Source organism: Cnephaeus nilssonii (assembly GCF_951640355.1).
Source record: "Cnephaeus nilssonii genome assembly, chromosome: X".
NCBI classification, from domain to species: domain Eukaryota; kingdom Metazoa; phylum Chordata; class Mammalia; order Chiroptera; family Vespertilionidae; genus Cnephaeus; species Cnephaeus nilssonii.
This window is the reverse complement of record NC_137071.1, coordinates 89111460-89138958: the sequence shown is the minus strand read 5'-3', so window position 1 is coordinate 89138958 and position 27499 is coordinate 89111460. Positions and strand designations below refer to the sequence as shown.

The 27499-nt window shown below is 41.1% G+C and overlaps 1 protein-coding gene across 2 annotated transcripts in view; it reads right to left on the bottom strand.

Annotated features, from left to right (window-relative positions):
- GABRA3 (gamma-aminobutyric acid type A receptor subunit alpha3) overlaps positions 1–27499 on the bottom strand; it is a gene marked incomplete at both ends in the record, with an annotated part of 224130 nt that overhangs the window by 177295 nt on the left and 19336 nt on the right. The window contains one exon of one of the 2 annotated variants that reach the window (XM_079765017.1): positions 24619–24715. The exons of the other annotated variant lie outside the window; for it this stretch is intronic. Coding sequence (XP_079621143.1) covers positions 24619–24715 — 97 coding nt within the window. Of the gene's footprint in view, positions 1–24618; positions 24716–27499 lie in introns of those variants that run through there. 2 annotated transcript variants of the gene reach the window in all.

Below are 27499 nucleotides of genomic sequence, written 5' to 3'. Positions count from 1 at the left end.
GGTCAGTGCTCAACCACTGAGCCATGCCAGTTGGGCACTTGTCTTAACCTTTAAGGTCATGATCTCTGAGAATCTCAGAAAGTAACATGTAGAAAACAGTTTGTAAAATGATACCACATTTCTTAATATGATTTGCTCATATCAGATCAATTTTTGCCTTCAACATATAAATTGGCTCAATTTGTATTGTAGATATTGTAAAGAAGCTATATTTATGGCTTTTAATTTCCTATTTATAATATGTGTGGTATAGATTTGATTCTGTTTATATTGCCATTCATTCTTATAAAATTGATTTTAAAAAGGTTAGTTTTTTTTAACATAAAATTAACAATTTATTGTTAATTTAGTAAACACAAATTATAACATTTCTTGAAAAAAAAAACATTCCTTAGATTTTCTAGTATGCTGTCAGGTTAAGCGATCAAGAGACCTTAAACGGAAGTATCCTATAATGTAGTGAATCTTTGCCATAGATTTTTTTTCCAATTTTTTTATTAAGGTATTATATGTGTACATATCTTACCATTGCCCCCCACCCCACTCCCATATATGCCCTCACCCCCCAGAGTTTTGCATCCATTGGTTATGCTTATATGCATGCATACAAGTCCTTTGATTGATCTCTTATCTCCCCCACCTCTCCCTAACCTTCCCCCTGTAATTTGACAGACTGTTTGATGCTTTACTGTCTCTGCATCTATCTTTTTGTTCAAGTTTATAATGTTCTTTATTATCCATAAATTAGTGAGATCATGTGGTATTTTTCTTTCATTGACTGACTTATTTCACTTAACATAATGTTCTCCAATTCCATCCAGGTTGCTGCAAATGATGAGAATTCCTTCTTTTTTATGGCAGCATAGTATTCCATTGTGTAGATGTACCACAGTTTTCTGATCCAGTCATCTGCTGACGGGCACCTAGGCTGTTTCCAAATCTTGGCTATGGTGAATTGTGCTGCTATGAACATAGGGGTGCATATATCCTTTCTGATTGGCATTTCTAGTTTCTTCGGATATATTCCCAGGAGTGGGATTACTGGGTCAAATGGGAGTTCCATTTTCAGTTTTTTGAGGAAACTCCATACTGTTCTCCACAGTGGCTGCACCAGTCTGCATTCCCACCAGCAGTGCACGAGGGTTCCTTTTTCTCCGCATCCTCGCCAACATAAAAAGCTTTTTCACAGCAAAAGAAACCATCAACAAAACAACAAGAAGACCCACTGCATGGGAGAACATATTTGCAAATGGCATCACTGATAAAGGTTTAATCTCCAACATCTACAGGCAGCTTATACAACTTAATAAAAGGAAGATAAATGATCCAATAAAAAAATGGGCAACAGACCTAAATAGAATCTTTTCAAAAGAAGACAGAAGGAAGGCCAAGAGACACATGAAAACATGCTCAACGTCACTAATTATCTGAGAGATGCAAATCAAAACAACAATGCGGTACCATCTCACACCGGTCAGAATGGCTATCATCAACAAATCAACAAACGACAAGTGTTTGCCATAGATTTTTTTAAATAACAGCTTTATTGAGATAATTTACATACTATAAAACTTACCCCCTTTTATTTATTTTTTTATTGGTTGAGAGAGAAACATCAATTAGTTGTTCCACTTATTTATGCATTCATTGGTTGTTTCTTGTATGTGTCCTGGCCTACCCCCTTTTTAAAATTTATTTATTTATTTACTAGAGGCCCGGTACACGAAATTCGTGCACGGAGGGGGGTTGTCCCTCAGCCCAGCCTGTACCCTCTCCAATATGGGACCCCTCAAAGGATGTCCAACTGCCCGGGATCGGGCCTAAACGGGCAGTCGGACATCCCTCTCACAATCCAGGACTGCTGGCTCCCAACTGCTTGCCTGCCTGCCTTCCTGATTGCCCCTAACCGCTTCTGCCTGCCAGCCTGATCACCCCCTAACCACTCTGCTGCCAGCCTGTTTGCCCCCAACTTCCCTCCTCTGCCGGCCTGGTCACCCCTAACTGCCCTCTCCTGCAGGGTTGATCACCTCCAACTGCCCTCCCTTGCAGGCCTGATCCTTCTCAACTGCCCTCCCTTGCAAGCCGGGTGCCTCCCAACTGCCCTCTCCTGCTGGCCATATTGTGGTGGCCATCTTGTGTCCACATGGGGGCAGGATCTTTGACCACATGGGGGCAGCTATATTGTGTGTTGCAGTGATGATCAATCTGTATATTACTCTTTTATTAGATAGGATAGAGGCCTGGTACATGGGGTGGGGGCCAGCTGGTTTGCCCTGAAGGGTGTCCCGGATCAGGTGGGGGTTCCCTTGGGGTGTGGGGCGGCCTGAGCGAGGGGCCTGTGGTGGTTTGCAGGCCGGCCACGCCCCCTGGCAACCCAAGTGGAGGCCCTGGTATCTGGGATTTATTTTCCTTCTACAATTGAAACTTTGTAGCCTGGAGCGGAGCCAAGCCTGGGGCTCCCTCCGAGGCCGGAAGCCATTTGTGTTGGGGTTATAATTGAAACTTTGTTGCCTTAAGCAGGTGGGCCCGGCCAGGGTGTGCAGAAAGCTTTGCTTCCCCTGTTGCCGGCGGCAACCCTGGCCTGCTCTCTCAAGCTCCATTCTGCCGCCACTTGTTTGAATTTGTTTACCTTCTATAATTGAAACTTTGTAGCTTGAGTGGAGGCTTAGGCCTGGCAAAGGCAGGCGGAAAGCTTGGCTTCCTCTGTTACCTAGGAAACCTTGCTCTCTGTGGCTGTAGCCCGCTTGGTTTGGGTTAATTTGCAAGCTCGCTCTGATTGGATGGTGGGCGTGGCTTTGTGGGCATGGCTTGTGGGTGTGTTGGAGGTGTGGTCAATTTGCATATTTGTCTATTATTAGGTAGGATATATATATATTATATTTTATTGATTTTTTGCAGAGAGGAAGGGAGAGGGATAGAGAGTTAGAAACATTGATGAGAGAGAAACATCGATCAGCTGCCTCCTGCACACCCCCTACTGGGGATGTGCCCGCAACCAAGGTACATGCCCTTGACTGGAATCAAGCCTGGGACCCTTCAGTCCGCAGGCCGATGCTCTATCCATTGAGCCAAACCAGTTAGGGCAATAAAATGTATATTTTTTAAAAAGCCTAATATGCTAAGTGTCTGGTTGGCCATTCATCCAATCAAAGCATAATATGCTATTGATATGCTAAGGCCGCTCAACTGCTCACTATGATGTGCACCTACCACCAGGGGGCAGACAGTCAACTGGCCAACCAGTTGCTATGACATGCATTGACCACCAGGCGCAGATGCTCCAACTGGTAGGTTAGCTTACTGCTAGGGTCCAGCTGATCAGGACTGAGTGAGAGGGGCTGGACACACCCTGGAGCCCTCCTGCAGTCCCTCCCCAGCCCCAATCATGCACCAGTGGGGTCCCTCAGCCTGGCCTGCACCCTCTTGCAATCCTGGACCCCTCGGGGGATGTAGGAGAGCCGGTTTCAGCCCAATCCCACAGGCCAGGCCGAGGGACCCCTCTGGTGCACGAATTCATGCACTAGGCTTCTAGTATAAAAATAAAAACCTGCACAGCAAAAGAAACCTATAACAAAATAAAAAGGGAGCCCACTGTATGCGAGAACATATTTGGCAATGATACATCTGATAAAGAGTTAATATCCAAAATATATAATGAACTCATACAACTTAACAAAATGAAGATAATCCAATTAAAAACTGGGAAAGGGACCTAAATAGACACTTCTACAAAGTAGAGATACAGATGGCCAAGGGACATATGAAGAAATGCTCAAAGTCAATGAAAATCCGAGAGATGCAAATAAAAACTATGAGGTTTCACTTCACACCTGTCAGAATGGCTATCATCAATAAATCAACAATGACAAGTGCTGGCAAGGATGTAGAGAAAAGGGAACCCTAGTACCCTGCTGTTTGCAATGCAGACTAGTGCAGCCATTATGGAAAACAGTATGGAGTTTCCTCAAAAAGTTAAATATGGACTCAACCCACATGGCTCAGTGGTTGAGCGTCAACCTATGAACCAGGAAGTCATGGTTCAATTCCCAGTCAGGGTACATGCCTGGGTGCAGCTTGATCCCCAGTATGGGGCTGTGCAGGAGGCAGCCAGTCAATGATTCTCTCCCATCATTGATGTTTCTCTCTTTCTCTCCCTTTCCCTTCCTCTCTGAAATTAATAAAAATATATTTGAAAAATTAAATATAAAACTGTCATTTGACCCAGTGATTCCACTTCTAGGAAATATCCTAAGATACCCAAAACACCAATTATAAAATATATATGCACCCCTATGTTCATAGCAGCACAATTTACAATAGCTAAGATCTAGAAACTGCCCAAGTGCCCATAAGTAGATGAGTGGATAAAAAAAGTTGTGGAATACTATGCAGCGGTGAAAAAGAAGGATCTCTTACCCTTTGAGACAGCATGAAGGGACCTGGAGAGTATTATGCTAAGCAAAATAAGTCAGTCAGAGAAAGAGAGGTATCACATGATTTCACCCATATGTATAATCTAATGAACAAAATAAACTGATGAACAAAATAGATACAGAGATATAGAAGCATGGACTAGACTGTCAAATCTCATAGGGAATGCGGGGGTGGATGGGAAGAGATTAACCAAAGAATTTATATGTATATAGTATGCATAACCCATGGACACAAACAATAGTGTGGCGAATGCCTGGGGCAGGGGGTGGGGAGGCAGACTAAAAGGGGTCAATGAAGAAAAAAAGGGGTAATATGTAATACTTTCAAGAATAAACATTTAAAATATATATATAGACATTGAGGATGAGTTCTATCTAGATGATGGAGTAGGTAGATCCTGAACTTACACCCTTCCACAAACACATCAAAATTACAACTAAATATAGAACAACCATTGCTCAAAACAAACTAAAGAATATTTGCACAGAATTCTTATAATTAAGATATGAAAAAAAGCCACTCTGAGATAGATAGGAAAGTCAGATATACAGTCTGGTCAGGTCTGACACTCATAGTGTGGTAATACAAAAAAGGGAGGGATATCTCAGCCATGAAGTTCCTCCCTGAGGAGCAATGTGTTTGAGCCCCACACTGAGTTCCCCACCTCAGGGGACCTGTTCTGGGAAGAGTAGTCCCCATAAAATCTTACTTTGAAAACCAGCAAGAGATTTTGTCTGAGAGAGATGAAGGGCAATGGGAGATCAAGATGGTGTTCCTAAAGGCTTATGCACAAACTCATTTACTTCAAGCTCCAGCTACATGCAGCAGTTCAAGAATTGCCTGGGTCATATGGGGGAGAATTAAATTGACTAACTTTAGGTCAAGTGCCAGAAGGGCAGGGATCAGTGGGAACTCTCTTTGGTGACAAAAGCACTGGCCAGCACCATTGTTTCTTCATTTCATTTGTTGTGCTTTTCTTCACCTGGCTAACCTGGAGCAAGCAGGTGCCAAACCTCCATTAACCTGGCTAACACTGTTTGCCTTGCACTGATGTTCCCCTGAAATCCCACCACACCCAACGTGCTCACCTTGCTAAAGCCTTTCCAAAGCAGCTTCAGGCCCACCACACACGGCAGCCAGGCTCAGCTTACATAGCAGCCTTTCCCAAACAGCCCCAAGCCTGACAAAATTGGCAGCCAGCCGCAACTCACATCACAGCATTTCCTAAAAGGTCCCAAGCCTGACAAAAGTGGAGCCAGACATCATAGTCTTTCCCAGGTTCCCCCAAGCCTGGCACAAGTGGCAGTGGACCTCAGATCACACATTAGCTCCTACCAAGTGTTCCCAAGTTCAGCATAAGTGATATCCAGCTTCAACCCATATCATCCCAAGCAGCCCCAAGCCCAACAAATACAGCAACCAGCCTCAGCTCAGCTCACATTGTAGCTCCTACAATGTGGCCCGAAGCCCAACACAAATGTTTAAATTACAATTAATAAAAGAAAAAAGAAAAAGAGGGAAGGCCCAAATAACTAAAATCAAGATCCATGCATATGCTTCCTACAATAGACGCAATTCAGATCAAAAGACACAGGCAGACTGAAAGTGAGGCGAAGGGAAAAGATATTTTATACAAATGAAAACAAAAATAAAGTTGGGGTAGCAATACATCTTTCAGACAAAATAGACATCAAAACAAAGACTGTATCAAAAGACAAAGAAGGGTATTATATAATGATAATCCACAATCAAAAATTAAAGAGAAGTGACAACTAACACCACAGGAATACAAAAGATTATGATATTATTATGAACAATTATACACCAACAAATTGTACAATCTAGAAGAAACAGATAAATTGCTAGAAACATATAATCTTCCAAGACTGAATCAGGAAGAAACAGACAGATTACTAGAGACAAATTTGAATGAGTAATCAAAAAACGCCCAATAAACAAAAAAATTCCAGGACCAGATGGATTCACACTTGAATTCTACAAAAAAATTCAAAGAAGAATTAACATCAATCTTTCTCAAACTATTCCAAAAAAGAAAATTAAGAGGATGGAAAGCTTCCAAACTCATTCTATGAGGCCAGCATTACCTTGATTCCAAAACTAGACAAAGACAGTATAAAAAAATAAAATTACAGGCTAATATCCCTGATGATATAGATGCTAAAACCCTCAACAAAATATTCAAATTAAATTCAGAAATACATTAAAATAGTCATATACCATGATCAAGTGGGATTTATTCCAAGAATGGTTCAATAAATGGAAATCAATCAACATGATAAACCACATAAACAAAATGAATAAAAATCATATGATCACCTCAATAGATGCAGAAAAAGACTTTGACAAAATTCACCATTCATTTATGATAAAAACTCTCAAAAAAGTGAGTATAAATGGAACATACCTAAACATAATAAAGGCTGTATATGAGAACCCTACAGCTATCATCATACTCAGTGCTGAACAGCTGAAAGCTTTTTCTTCAAGATAAAAAACAAAACAAGGATTCCAACCTCACCACTTTTATTCAACATAGAATTGGATGTCCTAGCTACAGCAATCGGACAAGAGAAAGAAAGAAAAGTCATCCCAATTGGAAAAAAATTGGAAGAACTGTCACTATTTGTAGATGGCAATTACATATATATATATGGAAGCATCACATTCCTAGATTTCGAACTATACTACAAAGCTACAGTAATGAAAACTGTATGATACTGGCACAAAGTCAGACACATATATCAATGGAACAGAATAGAGAGCCCAGAAATAAGCCCATTCTTACATGATCAACTAATCTATGACAAGGGAAGCAAGAACATACAAAGGGCTAAAGAAAGTCTCATCAATAAATAATGTTGGAAGAACTGGACAGATACATGTAATAAATCAAGCTGGACCACTTTCTTATACCGTATAAAAAATAAACTCAAAACTTCTGGCCAAAATGGATTAAAAATTGAAATCTAAGATCTGAAACCATAAAACTCCTAGAAGAAAACATATATATATAAATGCCTAAGTGACTGTTCGACCATTCGACTGGTAGCTATGATGCACACTAACCACCAGGGGGCAGACACTCTGACTGGTAGGTTAGCTTGCTGCTGGGGTCTGGCAGATTGGGACTCGGCGAGATGGGCCAGATATGCCCTGGAGCCCTCCTATAGTCCCTCCCTGGCCCCGATCATGCACCAGTGGAATCCCACAGTCTGGCCTGCACCCTCTCACAATCCAGGACCCTGTGGGGGATGTCAGAGAGCCAGTTTCGGCCTGATCCCCACATGCCAGGCTGAGCGACCCCACCAGTGCATGAATCCGTGCACTGGGCCTCTAGTAGTCAATAAAGTCTTTGCATCTGTCTTAGTAATATGTTTTGGATATGTCTCTCAGGGCAAAGGTGACAAAAGCCAAAATAAGCAAATGAAGACCACATCAAATAAAAATACTTTGGAACTGCCAAACAAGCAAATAAAAACCTACTGAATTGGAGAAGATATTTGCAAATAATATATCTGATAAGGCATTAATATTCAAGACATATAAAGAACTCATAAAATCAATTTTAAAAATCCAATTAAAAAATGAGCAGTGGACCTGAATAGACATTTTTCCAATGAAGACATACAGATGGACAACAGACGCATGAAAAGATGCTCAACATCACTAATCATCAGGAAATTGCAAATCAAAACAACAATGAGATATCACCACACCTGTCAAGATGGCTATTATCAAAAGTATACCAAAGAATAAATGTTGATGAGGATGTTCACTATTGGTGGGGCTGTAAACTGGTACAGCCACTACACTATGGAAAACAGTATTGAGATTCCTCAAAAAATTAAAAGAACTACTATATGACCCAGCAATTCCACTTCTGGGTATTTACCTGAAGATATAGAAAACACTAATTTGAAAAAATATATGTATACCTATGCTCATTGCAGCATTATTTACCAAAGCCAAGATATGGAAGAAACCTAGGTGTCCATCAATAGATAAATGGATAAAAATATGTGAGTATATATACAATGGAATATTATTCAGCCTTAAAAAATAAAATCTTGCCATTTGTGACAATAAGGATAGACCTATAGGGCATTATGGTAAGTAAAATAAGTCAGAAAGAGAAGCTGAAAAACAAAACAAATGTAAAAAATAACAAAACAGAAACAGTCATAGATACTCAGAACAAACTGTTTGTTGCCAGGTGGAATGGGTGGTGACAAAAATAAAGGGGTTTTAGAATTACAAATTGACAGTTATAGAATAAGTCATAGAAATGTAATCTATCTATATAAAAGCCTAATATGCAAAGTGTCCCCTCAGGAGTTCGACCGACCAGGAGTTCAATCACTCGCTATGACGTGCGCTGACCACCAGGGTGTGGCACGGAACAAAGAAGGCCCAAGCCAGCAGCCACCAGCTGGGGAAGGGAGGCCCTGGCTGGCAGCCAGCAACCACTAGGGACCCTACCTGTGCATGAATTTCATGCACTGGGACTCTAATATAGTCAATAATGTCCTAATAACTATGTATAGTGACAGATGGTTAGTAGATTTATTGTGGTGAACACTTCATGAGATATATAAACGTCTAATCACTATGTTGTACACCTGAAACTAATATATGTCAACTATAATTAAAATTAACTTTATTATTTTTATACTAGAGGCCCAGTGCACAGATTTGTACATCAGTGGGGCCCCTTAGCCTGGCCTGAGCCCTCTCGCAATCCAGCACCCCTCAGTGGATGTCAGAGAGCCAGTTTCAGCCTGATCCCCACAGGCCAGGCTGAGGGACCCTAGAATGCACATAAGATCTTTGGTTAATCTCTTCCCACCCTCCCTGCTCCTGGCTTCCCGCTGAGATTCATCAGTCTGTTCAATGTTTTCATGCCTGTGTGTTGAGCGTCTGTCTCCTGGTGGTCATTGTGCGTCATAGCTACAGTTTGAACGGTCAAAGAGTCCAACAGTCAGATGGTTGCTTAATCTTTTATATATATAGATGCCACATTTTATTGAGATTTTTATATTCATTTTGTTATTAGCAAAAATTAATAAGTTTAAGTATATATACTCCTGATAGTTTTCCTAGTATTTTTAAATATGTATTGCAATTTTGCCCAAGTTTTATGACATTTTAAAATTTATTTTTATTGTTGAAAGTATTACAGATGTCCCCCTTTTATTTCTCATTGACCCCCATCCACCCTGCACCTGCCCCTCCTAGGCCTTCACCACACTTTAAAAATAAATGAATAAATAAATAGATAGATAGATAAAAATATAGACATTAAAATTAAATAAATATGGCTCTCTTAGTGTAGTAGCAAGTTTTTTTCCCCATGATCTTCACCCCCTAGTATTATGACAGCATATATTTTAATGTTACATGGTCAAAGAGATTTTACAAACTGAATTAGTTAAAAATCAACTTACCTTAAAATAAAAAGATCATCCTAGGTTACCTAGATGAGCCCAATGTAATCACAAGGGTCCTTAAGTGAAGAAGAGGTAGGCAGAAGAGGAAGTCAGAGAGATGCAGCAGAAGAGGATGCAGGAGAGATTCAAAACAGTAGAGCAACTCAATCCTCTATTGCTGACATTGAAGATGAAGGAAAACATGAGCCAGGGAATGAGAAAAACTTCTGGCCAACAGCCAGCAAAGAAATGGGTACCTCAGTTCAACAAATACATGGAACTGAAATTGATTAGTATTCTAAGTGTGTTTGGAAGCAAATCCATCCTCAGAGCTTCCAAAAATGAAATTTAGTCCTGAAAACCTTTCATTTCAGCCTTGTGATGTTCTCTAAGAAGAGAACCCAGCTCAGTCAACCATACTTTGGACCTACACATAGTGAGATTAAAAATGTATGCTGATCACCCTAGCCGGTTTGGCTCAGTGGATAGAGCATCAGCCTGTGGACTGAAGGGTCCTGGGTTTGATTCCAGTCTAGGACATATGCCCGGGTTGTGGGTTGATCTCCAATAGGGGGTGTGCAGGAGGCAGCCAATCAATGAGTCTCTCTCACCATTGATGTTTCTATCTCTTTTTCCCTCTCCCTTCCTCTCTGAAATCAATAAAAATATATTTTTAAAAAATGTGTGCTGATCTAAATTACTAAATACTAGTTTGTTAAATCAGCAATAGAAACTAATATACTTGGTTTCCTCATCTATAAGGGTAGGATACTAATAGCTGATTGTGTGATGGCTGAATGAGAAAATGTGTATGTGTGTGTGTGTGTGTGTGTGTAGAGAGGGAGGGAGGGAGGGAGGGAGCGAGAGAGAGGGAGAGAGAGGGAGAGAGAGAGAGAGAGAGAGAGAGAGAGAGAGAGAGAGAGAGAGAGTTTGAATTTATTAGAGTATTAAGCATCTAAAATGGTTGCAATTTTGTTACATTAATAAATTCTACCTGTACATTTACTAGTATAATATATTTTGCCATTCATTGTCAGATTTTATCCTTATCACAATCTAGGTAAGCAGGATAAGAAATTTTTTAACTTATATATTGAATAAGAAACTAAAACATAAAGAGGTTTTCACTTGGTCACAAAATAGTAACTAATAAGTGTCAGAGAGGAACTGAACCCCTCACTTCTGACTCCTGATTAAGTGTTATTTCCATACCTTATGAAAAAGGTGAATGAATTGAGAAATACAGGTTGGTAGTTACAAAATAGTCATAGTGATGTAAAGTACAGCATTTTAGAGTCAGTAGCATAATAACTATGTATGGTGCCAGGTGGGTACTAGAAATATCAGGCAAAACTTTGTAAAGTATATGATTATCTAATCACAATATTTTACACCTGAAACTAATACAAAATTATATTAAATATAAGCTGTAATTGAAAGAAATTTTAAAAGTAAAAATGTAAAATAAATAAGCAAACAATTAAAAAGTGAATACTTCCTAAAGAGTCACTATGATGGTGAGGATTCAGTTATATTATTGGGATACTAGAGGCCCAGTGCATGGATTTGTGCACCAGTGGGGTCCCTCAGTTGTCCTGTGGAGATCAGGCCGAAACCGGCTCCCCGACATCCCCTAAGGAATCCCAGATTGTGAGAGAATGCAGACCAGGCTGAGGGACCCCACTGGTGCACAATCAGGGCCAGGGATGGACTGCTGGAGGGCTCCAGGGCATGTCCGGCCCATCTCGTCCAGTCCAGATTGTGGCAGATCAGGGCCAATTGAGACCATCTTGCCCAGTCCCGATCAGGGGCATCAGGGCCGGCCAGCGAGGGAGGGACCACAGGAGGTTGGCCGGCTGGGGAGGGACCGTAGGAAGGCTCCAGGCCATGTCCAGCCCATCTCGCCCAGTCCCAATCAGCCGGAAACCATCAGCAAGCTAACCTACTTGTCAGAGCATCTTCCCCCTGGTGGTCAGTGAGCATCATAGCAACTGGTCAAACAGTTGAACTGTTGGACACTTAGCATATTAGGCTTTTATATATATAGACTAGAGGCCTGTTGCATGAAATTTGTGCACAGAGGGGGGGGTGTCCCTCAGTCCAGCCTGTACCCTCTCCAATCTGGGAACCCTTGAGGGATGTCCGACTGCCCGGGATCAGGCCTAAACGGGCAGTCGGACATCCCTCTCACAATCCAGGACTGCTGGCTCCCAACTGCTCGCCTGCCTGCCTTCCTGATTGCCCCTAACCGCTTCTGCCTGCCAGCCTGATCACCCCCTAACCACTCCGCTGCCAACCTGATTGATGCCTAACTGCTCCCCTGCTAGCCTGTTTGCCCCCAACTTCCCTCCTCTGCCGGCCTGGTCACCCCTAACTGCCCTCCCATGCAGGGTTGATCACCTCCAACTTCCCTCCCTTACAGGCCTGGGTCCCTCTGAACTGCCCTCCCTTGCAGGCCTGGTGCCTCCCAACTGCCCTCCCCTGCTGGCCATCTTGTGGTGGCCATCTTGTGTCCACATTGGGGCAGGATCTTTGACCACATGGGGCATCCATATTGTGTGTTGGAGTGATGGTCAATCTGCATATTACTCTTTTATTAGATAGGATAGAGGCCTGGTGCACGGGTGGGGGCCAGCTGGTTTGCCCTGAAGGGTGTCCTGGATCAGGATGGGGGTTCCCTTGGGGCGTGGGGCGGCCTGAGCGAGGGCCTGTGGTGGTTTGCAGGCCAGCCACGCCCCCTGGCGACCCAAGAGAAGGCCCTGGTATCTGGAATTTATTTACCTTCTACAATTGAAAGTTTGTAGCCTGGTGCGGAGCCAAGCCTCCTGCTTGCTCCGTGGCTGGCAGCCATTTCTGTTGGGGTTAATTCACCTTCTATAATTGAAACTTTGTAGCCTTAAGCGGAGGCCTGGGCCTGGCCAGGGTGTGCGGAAAGCTTTGCTTTCTCCGTTGCTGGGGGCAACCCTGGCCTGCTCTCTCCAGCTCCGTGGCTGCCACCATTTCTGTTAAGATTTGTTTACCTTCTATAATTGAAACTTTGTAGCTTGAGTGGCGGCTTAGGCCTAGCAAGGGCAGGCAGAAAGCTTGGCTTCCTCCATTGCCTGGGAATCCTTGCTCTCTGTGGCTGTATCCATCTTGGTTGGGTTTATTTGCATACTCACCCTGATTGGCTGGTGGGCGTGGCTGGTGGGCATGGCTTAGGCATAGCGAAGGTGCGGTCAATTTGCATATTGCGCTTTTATTAGGTAGGATGGTGGAGTATATTTTGGCAAAGTTTTTGCTTGATATCTCTCATGTAGCATAGAGCTGTACTAGGTTCTGGGAATGAATACTGAGTATTGGCAAGAAATACAATTTTACTATGGGTCTGCTTGGGGACCACTCTAGGAAAGCAGCAGAGACTATAGTATAGAGAGATTTGGATAAAGCCATGTCAAAATCAGCACTAAAGGATTTAGGAATCTGATATAGCTATTTGAAGTACAAGAATTATGTAGTTCTTTAACCCAGAGTTTTGTGGTTTCAGCCAAATCCATTAATCCTCTATGCTCCCTGCTTTTTCAGCTCACTCATACACCAATCCCAAAAGCTCTACAATTCAACTTTATTTCAAAGTTTAAGAATAACTAATATAAACTCAGCAGGTTACCTGAAGGTAGATTGCAACTGCAGGTAACCTAAACAAGGTCTGTACAAGATACTTTCATTGGTCCAAATCCAAAAACACTATAGTATAGAATCCTTCTAAAGAATATTGTTCATACCTGTATAAATGGTGAACCAAGACAGAGTCTGCTATTCCAGAAACTGATGGGTTAAAAGACTCATTTTTCTTTCCTCCAGGATGACACTGATCAGTGCTAAGAAGGAAGTCCCCAGCTAGAAAGAGTTCCCCTCTCTGGGAAAGGGAGGATGGGATGAGGGAATGTTCACCAGTCTTTTGGATGAACCATACAAAGGATCTACTTTGATTTCATCCAACAAAGACTAGTAAAGCTGAGACATATAGAGATGTCTATGATAAAGGAAGAAAAGCAGGGGCTACTAGTATCAGCCACACACAAAAAAAACAACAACAACAACTTGTTCTTAGTTATTTGCTCTGCAGAGGACCCCAGCAGCCTTACCCACTGAAGAAACCAATAGCCAGCACAGCCAATGCTGTGAATTCATTTCTGAATTCACAAATGACATCCACCAGAATCCCTCCCTGTTTCCTCCCAACCCTGCTATAGACCAAGAGCTACAATGGCAGCCAGCTCAGGACTGTGCAGCAGTGTGAGTACAAGACACCAGCCTAGCCCCTCATGGCTGACCCTCATTTCTGTGTGCACACCTGAGGCTAGCTGCTACAGCTGTGCACCTACCCTGAAGCCAAAGGAGTGCACTCCAACAGCCAGAGATCCCACAGGTATGTGTGGGGCAAGATTTAGCCATATCTCTTGTCACTGGCCCACATCACTAGGCTTATCTGCAACTAGCCTTTCCAGCTGGGCATTTGCACCACACTGGCCCAAGTTCTATAATCCTCCTCCACTGCTATGTGTGAGCTTGAGGGAACACTCTGCAGGCAAAAGAGAGCATGCTGATAGCCAGGACCATTGTAGCTGCCAGTGCACCCACAGATTTCCTTGGCCCTTCCTGCTGGCCCTGATCCTCACCACTATATGTGTGTCTACAACTGACACCCACCACTACACAGGCACATGCAGCTAGTTCCTGCAGCTGACTGTATTTACACTACTGGCTCTGGCCACTATTACTGCCTTCCCTGATCCTTAGCCCGTAAACCAGGAGGTTCTACTGAGTACACTAACAGCCCTTGCAGACACTATGAACTCCCTACAGTGCTCACAAAGGACCATACAGTTGTTGATGCTATGGACCACATTGCCTGAGCTGATGAGACATAACACCTCCCTCCCCACCCCTAACTACAGAGCCATTACACATCCCTGTACTTGGTTCCTTAACCACTAGACCTGCAGTCATAATGTGGTCACAACCACAGGTGAAAAATCTTTCCTTAACAAAGTCAGCCAGGAATCGCAAAGAATCAGAGAAACATACCACCAAAGGAACACAGTAAACTTCCAGTAACTGACCCCAAAGAAATAAAGATACATGCACAGCCCCCCAAATTTTAAATATTTGTTCAAAAATGCTTAGAGAGCTATAAGAGCACAAGAAAAACTATTTAAGAAAATCAGGAACATACAAGAACAAAATGTGATTACAATTAGCAATTGAGTCTTAGAAAGAGGTTCAGTTTCTTGTTCATGGTAAAAAATCACACAAGTGACAACAGGAATTTGAATTCTATGAATCATTGCCTCTTATAATACCAGTCCCTCAATCCATTCTACATCATCTACCATATGTACATCATCAGAATGCCCTGCCCATTTTATTTCTAAATGTTATTCCAGATCAGTCCAGTCCAATCTTCTCCCTACTCCCCTCCCATGCTGCTGCCACAATTATCATCATCACTATCAACAAAAACCCCAGTACAAGCTATCGTTATTATTCATCTAAACTACTATAATAGGCTTTTAATTTGCCCACATTGGTTTGATACTGATGCTGCCTCCTCCTCTCTGTTTTTGCTTTTTATTTGAAATAACATAACTGTCTAACAAGTTCCAAGAATAGAACATACTTTGTTCAGAATCACCAATAGTTAACATTTGCCACATTGTGCCTCTATACCCATAAATATTTCATTGTGTACTTACTAAAGAACAATAGTATACTTTTATATAACAACTCATGAACAATTATCAAAACCAAGAAATTTAGCATTGATGTAGTGTTATCTAGATTCCAAATTAAAATTTCACCAATTGTTCCAATACTGCCCTTTATAGTTATTTTCCCCCAGTTCAGAATCCAGTCTAGGATCACACATTATATTTACTTTACATGTCTTTATTCTCTTTTAATCTGGAATATTTCCCCAGCCTTCTTTTGTTTTTCATGGCATTGACAGTTTTGAATAGAAAATACCAGTTCTTTTTTAGAATGTTTCTCAGTTTGAGTATGTTTGATGTTTTCTTAGGAATATACTGCAGTTCTGGGCAAAAACAATACATAAAGCAATTTTGTGTACTTCTTACTGCATCACATTAGGAAACATGATTTTTTTTGTTTATGTTAAGTTTGATCAATTGGCTAAATATTGACTGCCAGGTTCTCCAGTACAGTACAGTTTGCTTCTGTTTTTACTTATGCAACTGAAGATCTGCCCCTACCTACTTTTCTATTCCTACTCTACCCCCTGACCCCATTTTGCTGTTCTTCTTAAACAAAACATGCTTGTTCCTGTCTCAGAGGCCATACATAGGTCCAGAAAACTCTTCCTCGCCTTGCTTGCATGGCAGGCTCCTTTTCATCCTTTAAATTCAGTTTAAGTAGTATCTTCTTGGAGAGGCTATCTCAAGTTGCCGTACCTGAATTAGGTGTCCTCTGCTTTCCCCTATCACAGAACCTTGTGTGTTTCAGTCATATTACTTCTCAAAATTTCTACTTATTTGTCATGAAATTAAAAATTATACAGTCTAGCCCTGGTCAAGTAGCTTAGCTGGTTAGAGTGTCAACCCAATACATCAACTTTATAGGTATGATCGCCAGTCAGGGCACATACAAGAATCAACCAGTGAATGCACAAATAAGTGGAATAACAAAATCTCTCTCTCTCTCTCTCTCTCTCTCTCTCTCTCTCTCTCTCTCTCATATCAATCAATAAATAACATTAAAAATTATATAGTCTATCTTCCCCCACTAGATTATAAGTTCCACAAGATTTCAAGTTTGCATCTCCTGCTCCATATATAGTGCCTGGCATGTAAGCAAATCAACTAATATTAGTAGAGAAATGAGGAGCTAGTATTCTTTATGGCCATTTAAGAACAAATCACATTATCTCCCTTAACTAAAAAACTGGCATCCTAAGATACAGCATGGTGTAGGATAAATATTCTGGAGTCATGCAGACTCAGATTCAAATTCCAAATCAGAATAATTATGCATGACCTTGAACTTTCAGAGCCTCAGATTTCTCAGAGGTGAATTAGTCATATCATCATTTACTTCACTGGATCGTTGGGATTAAATTTTTGTAAAACAAACTAGAGTCATGCTTAGTGTGTAAAGAAAACTTCATAAATAATAGGGTTAACCTTCTTTCTGGATTAAGAGGTAGTCCGTCTTTCCAGAAAACACTCTTAAATCGTACTACCTATCTTGCTGTGTATTCACAAGTACAAGTGAACTAGTCACTCTTCATACTCAGTTCCACTCTGGACCCAGCCCTGCGATGGGAATAGAAGGGATTCTACATCTAATCTAAGGGGCATACCCCTAATAAAAATCAGTTTTTCCCAGTAGGTAGATATATTTTCATTGTATTTTCTCTTATTCTATTGCATTCATTATCATAAGAGTTTTGTATTATTTAATTGTATGTGCCTGAGTTTATCTCCCATTAGATTTTCTCAGACTAATAATAATAATCTATACAGTAGGTCCTTGGGTTATGTTGGAGATCCGTTCCTATGGTGTGACATAATGTGATTTTCGCCATAAGTCGGAATCCACCTACATAAGCACCTACATCACTCACTTGGAGCACATACACAGCAGTAATGAAGTGAAACAGTAAAAAAAGATTTAAAAGAAATATAACAATTCCTGACCTTTACTTGTGGTAAATCAATAATAAAAAACATAAAGCACATATGCACATATGTTGAAATGATGGAACTTTTTTTTTTAATAAATAAATGGGAGATGGCAACGTAACCACGAAACGACATACATCGAATCCAACGTAACCCAAGGACTGCCTGTATATATAAAAGCCTAAGCGACTGGCCAACTGGCCAGTAACTATGATGCACACTGACCACCAGGGGGCAGACACTCAATGCAGGAGCAGAAACCACAGGCATGAAAACATGGAACAGACAGTTGAATCTCAGGGGGAAGAGGGGAGGGGGAGGGCAGGAAGAGATTAACCAAAGATCTTATATGCATACTAGAGGCCCAGTGCATGGATTCATGTACCAATGGGTTCCCTCGGCCTGGCTTGTGTCCTCTTGCAATCTGGGACCTCTCAGGGGATGTCAGACTGCTGGTTTCAACCCGATCCCCACAGACCAGGCCGAGGGAACCCACCGGTGCACAAATCCGTGCACCAGGCCTCTAATGATAAAATAATAATGTTAGCAGCAAACACTATCATACTTCATCCAATATAACATGCCATCAATTTTAAGAAACACCAATACTTTACATACCACTAAGAAAATAGAAATGCTGCCAAATAAAGACTAGTATATCATTGATAGGTATGACTCATCCTGATTTCAAAATATTAAAATGTGGAGAGAAAATTTGCTTCTTAAAATTGAAAAAAAAAGTCTGTATCAGGCACTATTCTAAGTACTTCACAACAACTCTATGACACAGATATATTATACTGCCTCTTGATCAATCCTCTATGATCTAAATATATTCTAAATATCTCTCTACTACACTCATTCTTCTCCGTTCCACTCTGGCACCACCATAGCCTGAGTCACCACATCTTTCCATTACCAAATTCTCCCTCCATATCTAGGTTTGACTTCCTTGAAAGCCAATCCATTTTGTGCTGCCAGAATTAGCTTTGAAAAATGCAATTTTGACCATGTCGTTCCCTGTTTAAAGCCCTTCAATAATTTATCTATGACCTTGGAATAGGATCCAAACAATACGGCCTATAAAACATTGCATGAGCTTCTGATTAAAATGGTTGATTTGGTAAGTGTTGGTATGCAGAATCTCCCACAACCACCTCAAAATTGCAACTCAACTACAGAACAACTATAATTCAGAACTGCCTAAAATCTAGCTGAACAGAAATCCTACAACTAAACATATAGAGAAAAAGCCTCATTGAGACTGGCAGGAGGGGAAGAAACAAGGAACAGGCTGGTCCCACATCCATATGTGGTAGTTAAAAATCAGGAGGGATATCTTGGCTATGGAGGTCCTCTGTAAAGAGTGAGGGGTCCCAGCCCCACATCAGGACCCCCAGACCTGTGTTCTGGTGCCAGGAAGAGAAGTCCCAATCACTTCTGGCTGTAAAAACCAGCAGGGATTGCGGCTGAGTGAAACTGAGTCTACTGGAGTCCCAAAATTTCTTCCTTTTTTTTTGGCGGGGGGTTAGTGATGACTTTTTAAAATTTCTTTATTGATTACAGTGTTACATATGTGTCATTCCCCCATTACACCTCCTACGTCCCCCCTCATGTCCTCACCCCCCCTGTTGTCTGTGTCCATTGGTTAGGCTTATATGCATGCATACAAGTCCTTTGGTTGATCTCTTCCCCTTGCCCCCACCCTCCCTTACCTTCCCTCTGAGGTTTAATGGTCTGATCGATGTTTCTCTGTCTCTGGATCTATTTTTGTTCATCGGTTTATGTTGTTCATTATATTCCATAAATGAGTGAGATCATGTGATATTTATCTTTCTCTGCCTGGCTTATTTCACTTAGAATAATGCTCTCCAGTTCCATCCATGCTGTTGCAAATGGTAAGAACTTTTTTACCGCAGCATAATATTCCATTGTGTAGATGTACCACAGTTTTTCAATCCACTCAACTGCTGTTGGGCACTTAGGCTGTTTCCAAATCTTAGCTATTGTAAATTGTGCTGCTATGAACATAGGGGTGCATATGTCCTTTATAATTGGTGTTTCTAGTTTCTTGGGATATATTCCTAGAAGTGGGATCACTAGGTCAAATGGGAGTTCCATTTTTAGTTTTTTGAGGAAACTCCATACTGTTCTCCACAGTGGCTGCAACAGTCTGCATTCCCACCAGCAGTGCACAAGGGTTCCTTTTTCTCTGCATCCTTGCCAGCACTTGTCATTTGTTGACTTGGTGATGATAGCTATTCTGACAGGTGTGAGATGGTACCTCATTATTGTTTTGATTTGCATCTCTCGGATGATTAGTGACTTTGAGCATATTTTCATATGCCTCTTGGCCTTCCTTCTGTCTTCTTTCAAAAAGTATCTATTTAGGTCCATTGCCCATTTTTTGATTGGGTTGTTTATCTTCCTTTTGTTAAGTTGTATGAGTTCCCTGGAAATGTTGGAGATTAAGCCCTTATTGGTGATAACATTGGCAAATATGTTCTCCCATGCAGTGGGCTTTCTTGTTGTTTTGTTGATGGTTTCTTTTGCTGTGCAGAAGCTTTTTATTTTGATGTAGTCCCATTTGTTTATTTTCTCTTTAGTTTCTATTGCCCTAAGAACTGTATCAGTGAAGATACTGCTTCAGCAAATGTCTGAGATTTTGCTGCCTGTGTATTCCTCTAGTATTTTTATGGTTTCTCATCTTATGTTTAAGTCCTTTATCCATTTTGAGTTTATTTTTGTGTATGGTGTAAGTTGGTGGTCTAGTTTCATTTTTTTGCATGTATCTGTCCAATTTTCACACCATTTATTGAAGAGACTGTCTTGACTCCATTGTATGTTTATGCCTCCTTTGTCGAATATTAATTGAGCATAGTGGTTTGGGTTGATTTCTGGGTTTTCTATTGTATTCCATTGATCTATATGTCTGTTCTTGTGCCAGTACCAGGCTGTTTTGAGAACAGTAGCTTTGTAATACAGCTTTATAGCTGGAATTGAGACCCCACCTACTTTGTTCTTCTTTCTCAGGATTGCTGCAGCTATTCGGGTCTTTTTTTTATTCCAGATGAATTTTTGGAAAGTTCATTCTAGGTCTGCGACAAATGCCGTTGGTATTTTAATGGGGGTCCAGAATTTCTTCTTAAAGGGTCTACACATGGACTTACTCAGACTCATTTACTCTGTGTTCCAGTGCTGGGGTAGCAGCTCAAAAGGCGTCTTGGACAAATGGAGAGGAACTAAATTATCTGGCTCACAGATGCCATTGTTCTTTTGCTGAGTTCTTCCCCACAGAACTGGTAGATTGGCACCATATTTGAGTCTCCATCAACCTGGCTAATACTGTAGCTCTCCCCTGGTGATTTCCTTAGACCCCACCCAAATTGTGGGCCTATCCAAGCTGTTTCCAATGGCTTTTCCATACAAATGACCTCCCTGGCCTCATGCTTCAGACTTGCCTAAAATCTTTCAAACAGGTAGAATCTGGCCTCTGTGTACCCCTGACATCTTGCTAAGTGGCCCCATGCCCAGCACTAGTAGCAGCCCACCTTGGTTTACAGCATGGCCTCTCCTGGGCATCTCCAAGCCCAGCACAAGTAGTGGCTATCTTCAGATATCTCTGTAGCTGGTTCCAGTTGACACCAGGCAGGGCACAGGTGGTGACTGACCTTGTACCTCCCAGGAGGCCCCAGAGCCAGTGTAACCAGTGGACAGCTCCAGAGCATGCTGTATTGCAGTCCTACCACCTCCACAAGTGACACATTCAAGGGGAATATTCATTGGGCACCAAATCACTGAAGCAAGTCCTGCTCTGCAAGGTCAGCTCCTGCACAACAAATCCTCTGCTGTAGTTGCAGCCAATCCTAGTAGTTGATCAGCCAATAGGGTCAATCATCCCAGGTATGCCAATAGCAATCAAGACTCAACTACAACAGGACAGAGCACACAGCCCACACAGCAGAGCACCTGGAGCATCCATCTTGGGTGACTGGGGAGGCTGAGCCACTGGGACCTACAGGACACCTACTACTACTTAAGGCTACTCTACCAAGTCTGGGAGATGTAGAAGCTCTACCTAATACATAGCAACAAACACAGGGAAGCAGCCAAAATGAGGAGACAAAGAAACAGGTCCCAAATGAAAGAAGAGGACAAAACTCTAGAAAAATAACTACAAAAAAATGGAGACAAGCAATTTACCAAATGCAGAGTTAAAACAACTGGTTATAAGGATGCTCAATTAACATAGGGGAAGAGTAAATGAACTTAGTGATAACTTCAGCAAAGAAATAAGAAACAGAAAAACAGCACTAGAAAACATTAAAAAAAAGAACTAGTCAAAAATGCAAAAGACATTAACTGAAATTAAAAATACATTGCAGGGAATCAACAGTAGGGTAGATGAAGCAGAGAATCAAATCAGAGATTTGGAATACAGGGAGCAGAAAACAACCAATCAGAAGAGCAAAAAGGATTTTTTTTAAATGAGGATAGTAAGCCTCTGTGACAACTTCAAGCATATCAACATTTGCACCAGGGGGGTTCCAGAAGGAGAGAGCAAGGAAATGAAAACCTATGAAAAAAATGATAGAAAACTTCCCTAATATGGTAAAGGAAATAGACATACAAGTCCAGGAAGTGCAGAGAGTCCCAAAGAGGCCCACACCAAGACATGTCATAATAAAATGCCAAAGATTAAAGGCAAAGAGAGAATTTTAAAAGCAGCAAGAGAAAAGCAGTTAGTTACCAACAAGAGATCTCCCATAAGACTGTCATCTGATTACTCAACAGAAACTTTGCAGGCTAGAAGGTATTGGCAAGAAATATTCAAAGTGATGAAAATCAAGAACCTACAACCAAGATTACTCTACCCAGCAAAGCTATCATTTAGAATTGAAGGTCAGATAAAGAGCTTCCCAGACAAGAAAAAGCTAAAGGAGTTCATCACCACCAAAACAATATTGCAAGAAATGCGAAAGGGTCTTTTAGAAGGAGAAGAAGGAGGAGAAGGAGGAGGAGGACAACAAGAAGAAATATGAATAATAAAATGGCAATAAATACATACTTATCGACAAGTGAATCTAAGAACAAAATAAACTATCAGAACGGAAACAGATTCATAGATACAGAGAACATTTTGATGGTTTCCAGATGGGAGGGGGGTTGGCGAATGGGTAAAAAAGGTGGTGGGATAGAAGAGGATAGAAGAGAAAATTGGTAGTTACAGAATAGTGGATGTGGAGTACAGCATTAGAAAATATAGTCAATAATATTGTAATAAATATTTATGATGCCAGATGGGTATGAGATTTATTGGGATGATCAATTAGTGGGTTAATGTTTGATCACTGGGTTGTACCTCTGAAACTAATATAAAAAATTGTATGTCAGCTGTAACTGAAAACAAAAATATTTTAAAATAAATAAATAAAGATATGGTATATGACCTGCATAATATTTTCTCTACAGTCTCATCCCTCTCTCTCTAAATTCATCATATTGGCCTTCTCTTACCTCCAAAAATGGAAAATGAATTTTCCCATAATCAGGATCTTCACACAACCTTTGTTCCCCTGAAATATTTTCTTCTCCATCTTCCACCTCCCATCCCCATCATAATTGGAATAGCTAATAGAGCTTTACTTTCTAAGCTTGAATATCACTTTATTAAAGAAAGTTTGCCTATAATGTCCCCTCCCACTAAGTAGGTCTGCATTTTAATTACTTTACAACACTCTTTACTCCATAACATTCATGTAACCTGCAAATTACTTGCTCAAAATATTCTTTACCTTTTAGATTGTGAGCTCCAAGAGAACAGGGACCAGATCCATCTGGTTCATCATCATATCCTCAATGCCTAGCATAGTGAATTGATATATTTCACATACTCAATAGATATTAAAATTAAAATCTCTTCTGTCTCTTACCAAGAAAAAACTAATGCTTAAGAAAGGAGTTCATGAAGTAGAACTTGAAGATATCTGAGAAGTTCTACAGAGATTGATGACACAAGACCTCCAATAAGCAAACATTGAACTTATCAATTTGGCCACAATATTCACAGCCAAATCCTGCCTGGACCTGCTGCAGTATGCCAAAACATCTGGAGAGCTATCACCCATCCATATGTATTGTTTATATGACCCTAAATATCCTACCTAATAAAAGGGAAGTATGCAAATAACCATCACTTCGCTACGCCCACGATTGGGCTGGTGGGAGGCTGGGGGCGGGACTCGGGTGGCTGATTGGGCTGGCGGAAGAAGCGGGTCCCCGCCCTCATGAGTCCCCACCCCCGTTCCTCTCGCTGGCCCCAAAGGCCGGCGCTGCAGGAGGACCCATGGGGCCGGCAGAAGGCGCTGGTGGTGGAACTCAGGGTGGCCGATTGCGTGGCTGCCGGCACCAGTTTTCCGCCAGCACCAGTTTTCCTCTGGCCACCCGCCACCGATTGGAGCGCTGGCAGGAGGCACTCCGATCGGTGGGTGGCCAGAGGAAAACTGGTGCTGGCGGAAAACTGGTGCTGGCAGCCAGGTGAAGGAAGGTCTATTGCACAAAACTTCGTGCAACGGGCTTCTAGCTTTTATATAAGAATACAGGTTATAGCTCAAATTATTATTTTACTTACCCCTGGTTCTTGGCAAAGCAACAAAACTATTAACAGAATGAGACTCACAGTCCCATCAATTAGAGACAGTAAATCAAGAACTAAATCGCCAGGGAAGGAGAGACACCTTGTGTCATTTGCAGTCACCTTAGGCTGCTGGTTTGATTTACAACTAGCCCTATTGTAAGAATGCACTGATTCATATTCCCTTCCAACACAGCACCCAGATTCCAAAACACACCCTGCAGACAGTGATTCAGAGCCCTGGTGCTATGCTGCAGTGTTCTGCTTCTCATCCAAAGAGCTACTCTCAATAGTAGTCCCCGGGGCTTCAGGCAGACAGATGAAGCTGTTTACTAAGGAGTAACTGCAGATTTGTAGTTTGTTCCCAGGGTACAGGAACTATAATCAGGAATGTGAAATGTACCTTTTTCAGGCAAGCTACCTTTATCTAAAAATGGATAATCTGCCGACCAGACACAAAAATAGAGAAAGGTACCACCCATATATACCAATTTCAGCTTCCAGCCTTCACATTGCATATAACTAAGAGCATTACTGTAACATGGATACTGTCCAGGATCCCCAAATGCTTCTAAAGTCTGCATCATTTATATATTTCTAAACAGATATTCAGAATGCAGGGAGAAATCACTCCCCAAGTAAAGATGATAATGAGTTCTAAGATTGAGTATTTACTCCTTTTTGCCCGAGTGTTAATGCAGCTGGAATGCCACTGGTAACAATGAGATACTTTTTGCAAACATTTGGCAAGTATATATCCACTCCCCAAGAGCAACTTTCTTTCTCAAACTAATCCCAGCTGAAAACTGAAAAATATCACTTGAAAGCAAGCAAAGAATGAGGAGGCAGATGCAATATAGACCACTGAAAATGAGAATGCTTTTAATGGGTCACCAATGTGGAAGGAGAAGAAAGAAAATGGAAAGGGACAAAGGAGTTGATAAAGGAGTCCAGGCACAAAAACAGCCAAGCCTCTGTGTCAGTGAGAGAAAGCAGAACCTTAAAGGTTAAAGGAACATAATCTATATATATATAAAAGCCTAAGCGACCTTTAAGACCAGTTGCCATGATGCACACTGACCACCAGGGAGCAGACGCTCAATGCAGGAGCTGCACTTTGGTGGTCAGTGCACTCCCACAGCCAACCTCTCCTGGACAGCCCCAATCAGCCCCAATCGCGAGCCAGGCTGAGGAACCCCACCCATGCATGAATTTGTGCACTGGGCCTCTAGTGGAATTAAAAGAGAGGGGGGACAAGTAACAGTATATATATGCAAGTAAGACAAGTCAGGAAAACTGGTAGGAAATAAAATGAGTGAAAGAAACACAATCAGAAGTGCAAGCAATAGCTCAGTTGGTTAGAGTGTTGTCCAGATAAACCAGGTTGTGGGTTTGATCTCCAGTCAGGGCACATACAAGAACAACCAATGAATGCATAAATAACTGGAACTCAAATCAGTGTTTCTCTCTCTCTCCTCTCTCTCTCTCTCTCTCTCTCTCTCTCTCTCTCTCTCTCTCTCTTCCTCTCCTCCTCTTCTCTCCCTATCTCCCCAGACACCACCCAACCAAAGTGGCATTACTGACTTTCTCACATTCACTCTGACTACCCTTACTTTGCATTAATCTAGTCTTCATAGAACAACCAGAGGAGGCTATTAAAATGCTAATCAGATTACTTCTTCCTTGCTTAAAACTATTCAAAACCTCCCTACTAGTGATTGGAAAATACTAAACTCTTGAATTTAACCTACAAGGTTTTGTAAGAATTAGCAAAACCCTACCTCTCCAGTGCCATACCAACCTCCTCTCACAATCCCTAATGCATTGGCACCATGATTTCCCACCTTAGAGATGATGGAAGACTATGGCAAAACCTCCAATTGGCCATTCATCCCTCTGGAACCCAAAGATCAGTCATTTTAAGTTCCAACATCAACCTGAGGACCATGACTTTTCCAACTCCTATTCTCTTGTCCTCCCATCTTTCACAAGACTCTCCTGCTGAGATAATCACTGTTGCCCAACAAAACTACAAAAAATTATCTTCCATCAGTCTGGGGCCCTTGTTTTATGCAAGTCTAGTGTCCTTGCCTTCATATACAAAAACACCTGCCAAATTAATCGAGCCTGAGTGTACTCAGGCTTCCATTGCTTCACAACCTACAGTGATATTCAGATATATGAATCTTAGAATCTATGATCACAGATTAAGCATGGAACTCTAATCATGAACTCTTCACAACTATGACCCTGAATGCTGAGTAGTAATTACATGAAGAAAAAGTTTCTATTTATCTAGAAATTCCAAGGTATCATCATGTCAAGCTAACACTACAGGTTTACATAGGAAAAATATCTTCCCTCATATCTAAACATAGAATAGAGTAATGATAGCAAAATCATAAAACATACTTTAGAAAATAAAAAAAACACTGCAATTATTTTTAAAAAGAAAAATAGAAATATGTCCATAGAGCTGAAATAAAACCAAACAAACAAAAAACAACTTAGCAACAGAGGGATCTAAAGCCACTCACCTACTAGAAAGCAGGCAGAGGCAGCCAGGTGTTCAACTTCTATGAGGCAATATAAACCAAAAGTATTATAGGATAGCAAAGTGAGATCACTGCAGGAAACAGGAGGTGAAGGAGGGATTTCCTGCCTGCACATAATGACTTTAAAAATGCTATGATGAGTACAGGAAACTGGGATAGACAACTGAGGTGCTACCAGGATGGTAGGAAGTAATAGAGATAGCTATGCAACTGAGAATGGCATGCATCCTCATAGAATAAAAGCCCCAAGCTACTAATGTAAGAACTAGTTTTGAACTAGGGATCTGATCAGATAAAACATAATGTAGTTATACCTAAAAGATATAATAAGCATGAATTTTCCCATTTAAGGTAAGCTTGCATCAAGTTAAAATTCCAAGCCCACAAAATAAAAACCATGAAAAAATGGGAAACAAATGCAGCAAATGTGAGGTAGAAGACCCAGAGAAATACAGTAATTTGAAAACATGAATTTAAATGTTTAGTTCTGAAAGAACTAATGTAATAAACTTCTGAAAAGAAAGAATAAGAGGTTATAAAATAAAAAAAGACACGAATCAGAAATGGCAGATACTAAAAAAATAGAAATCATGTAAATCAAGACTATAGATTCTGAAATGGAATATCATAGTTGTTTCAGGGGTAGAAAATAGCATAGAGGAGTGATAATAGCATATATATATATATATATATATATATATATATATATATATATATATATGTGTGTGTGTGTGTGTGTGTGTGTGT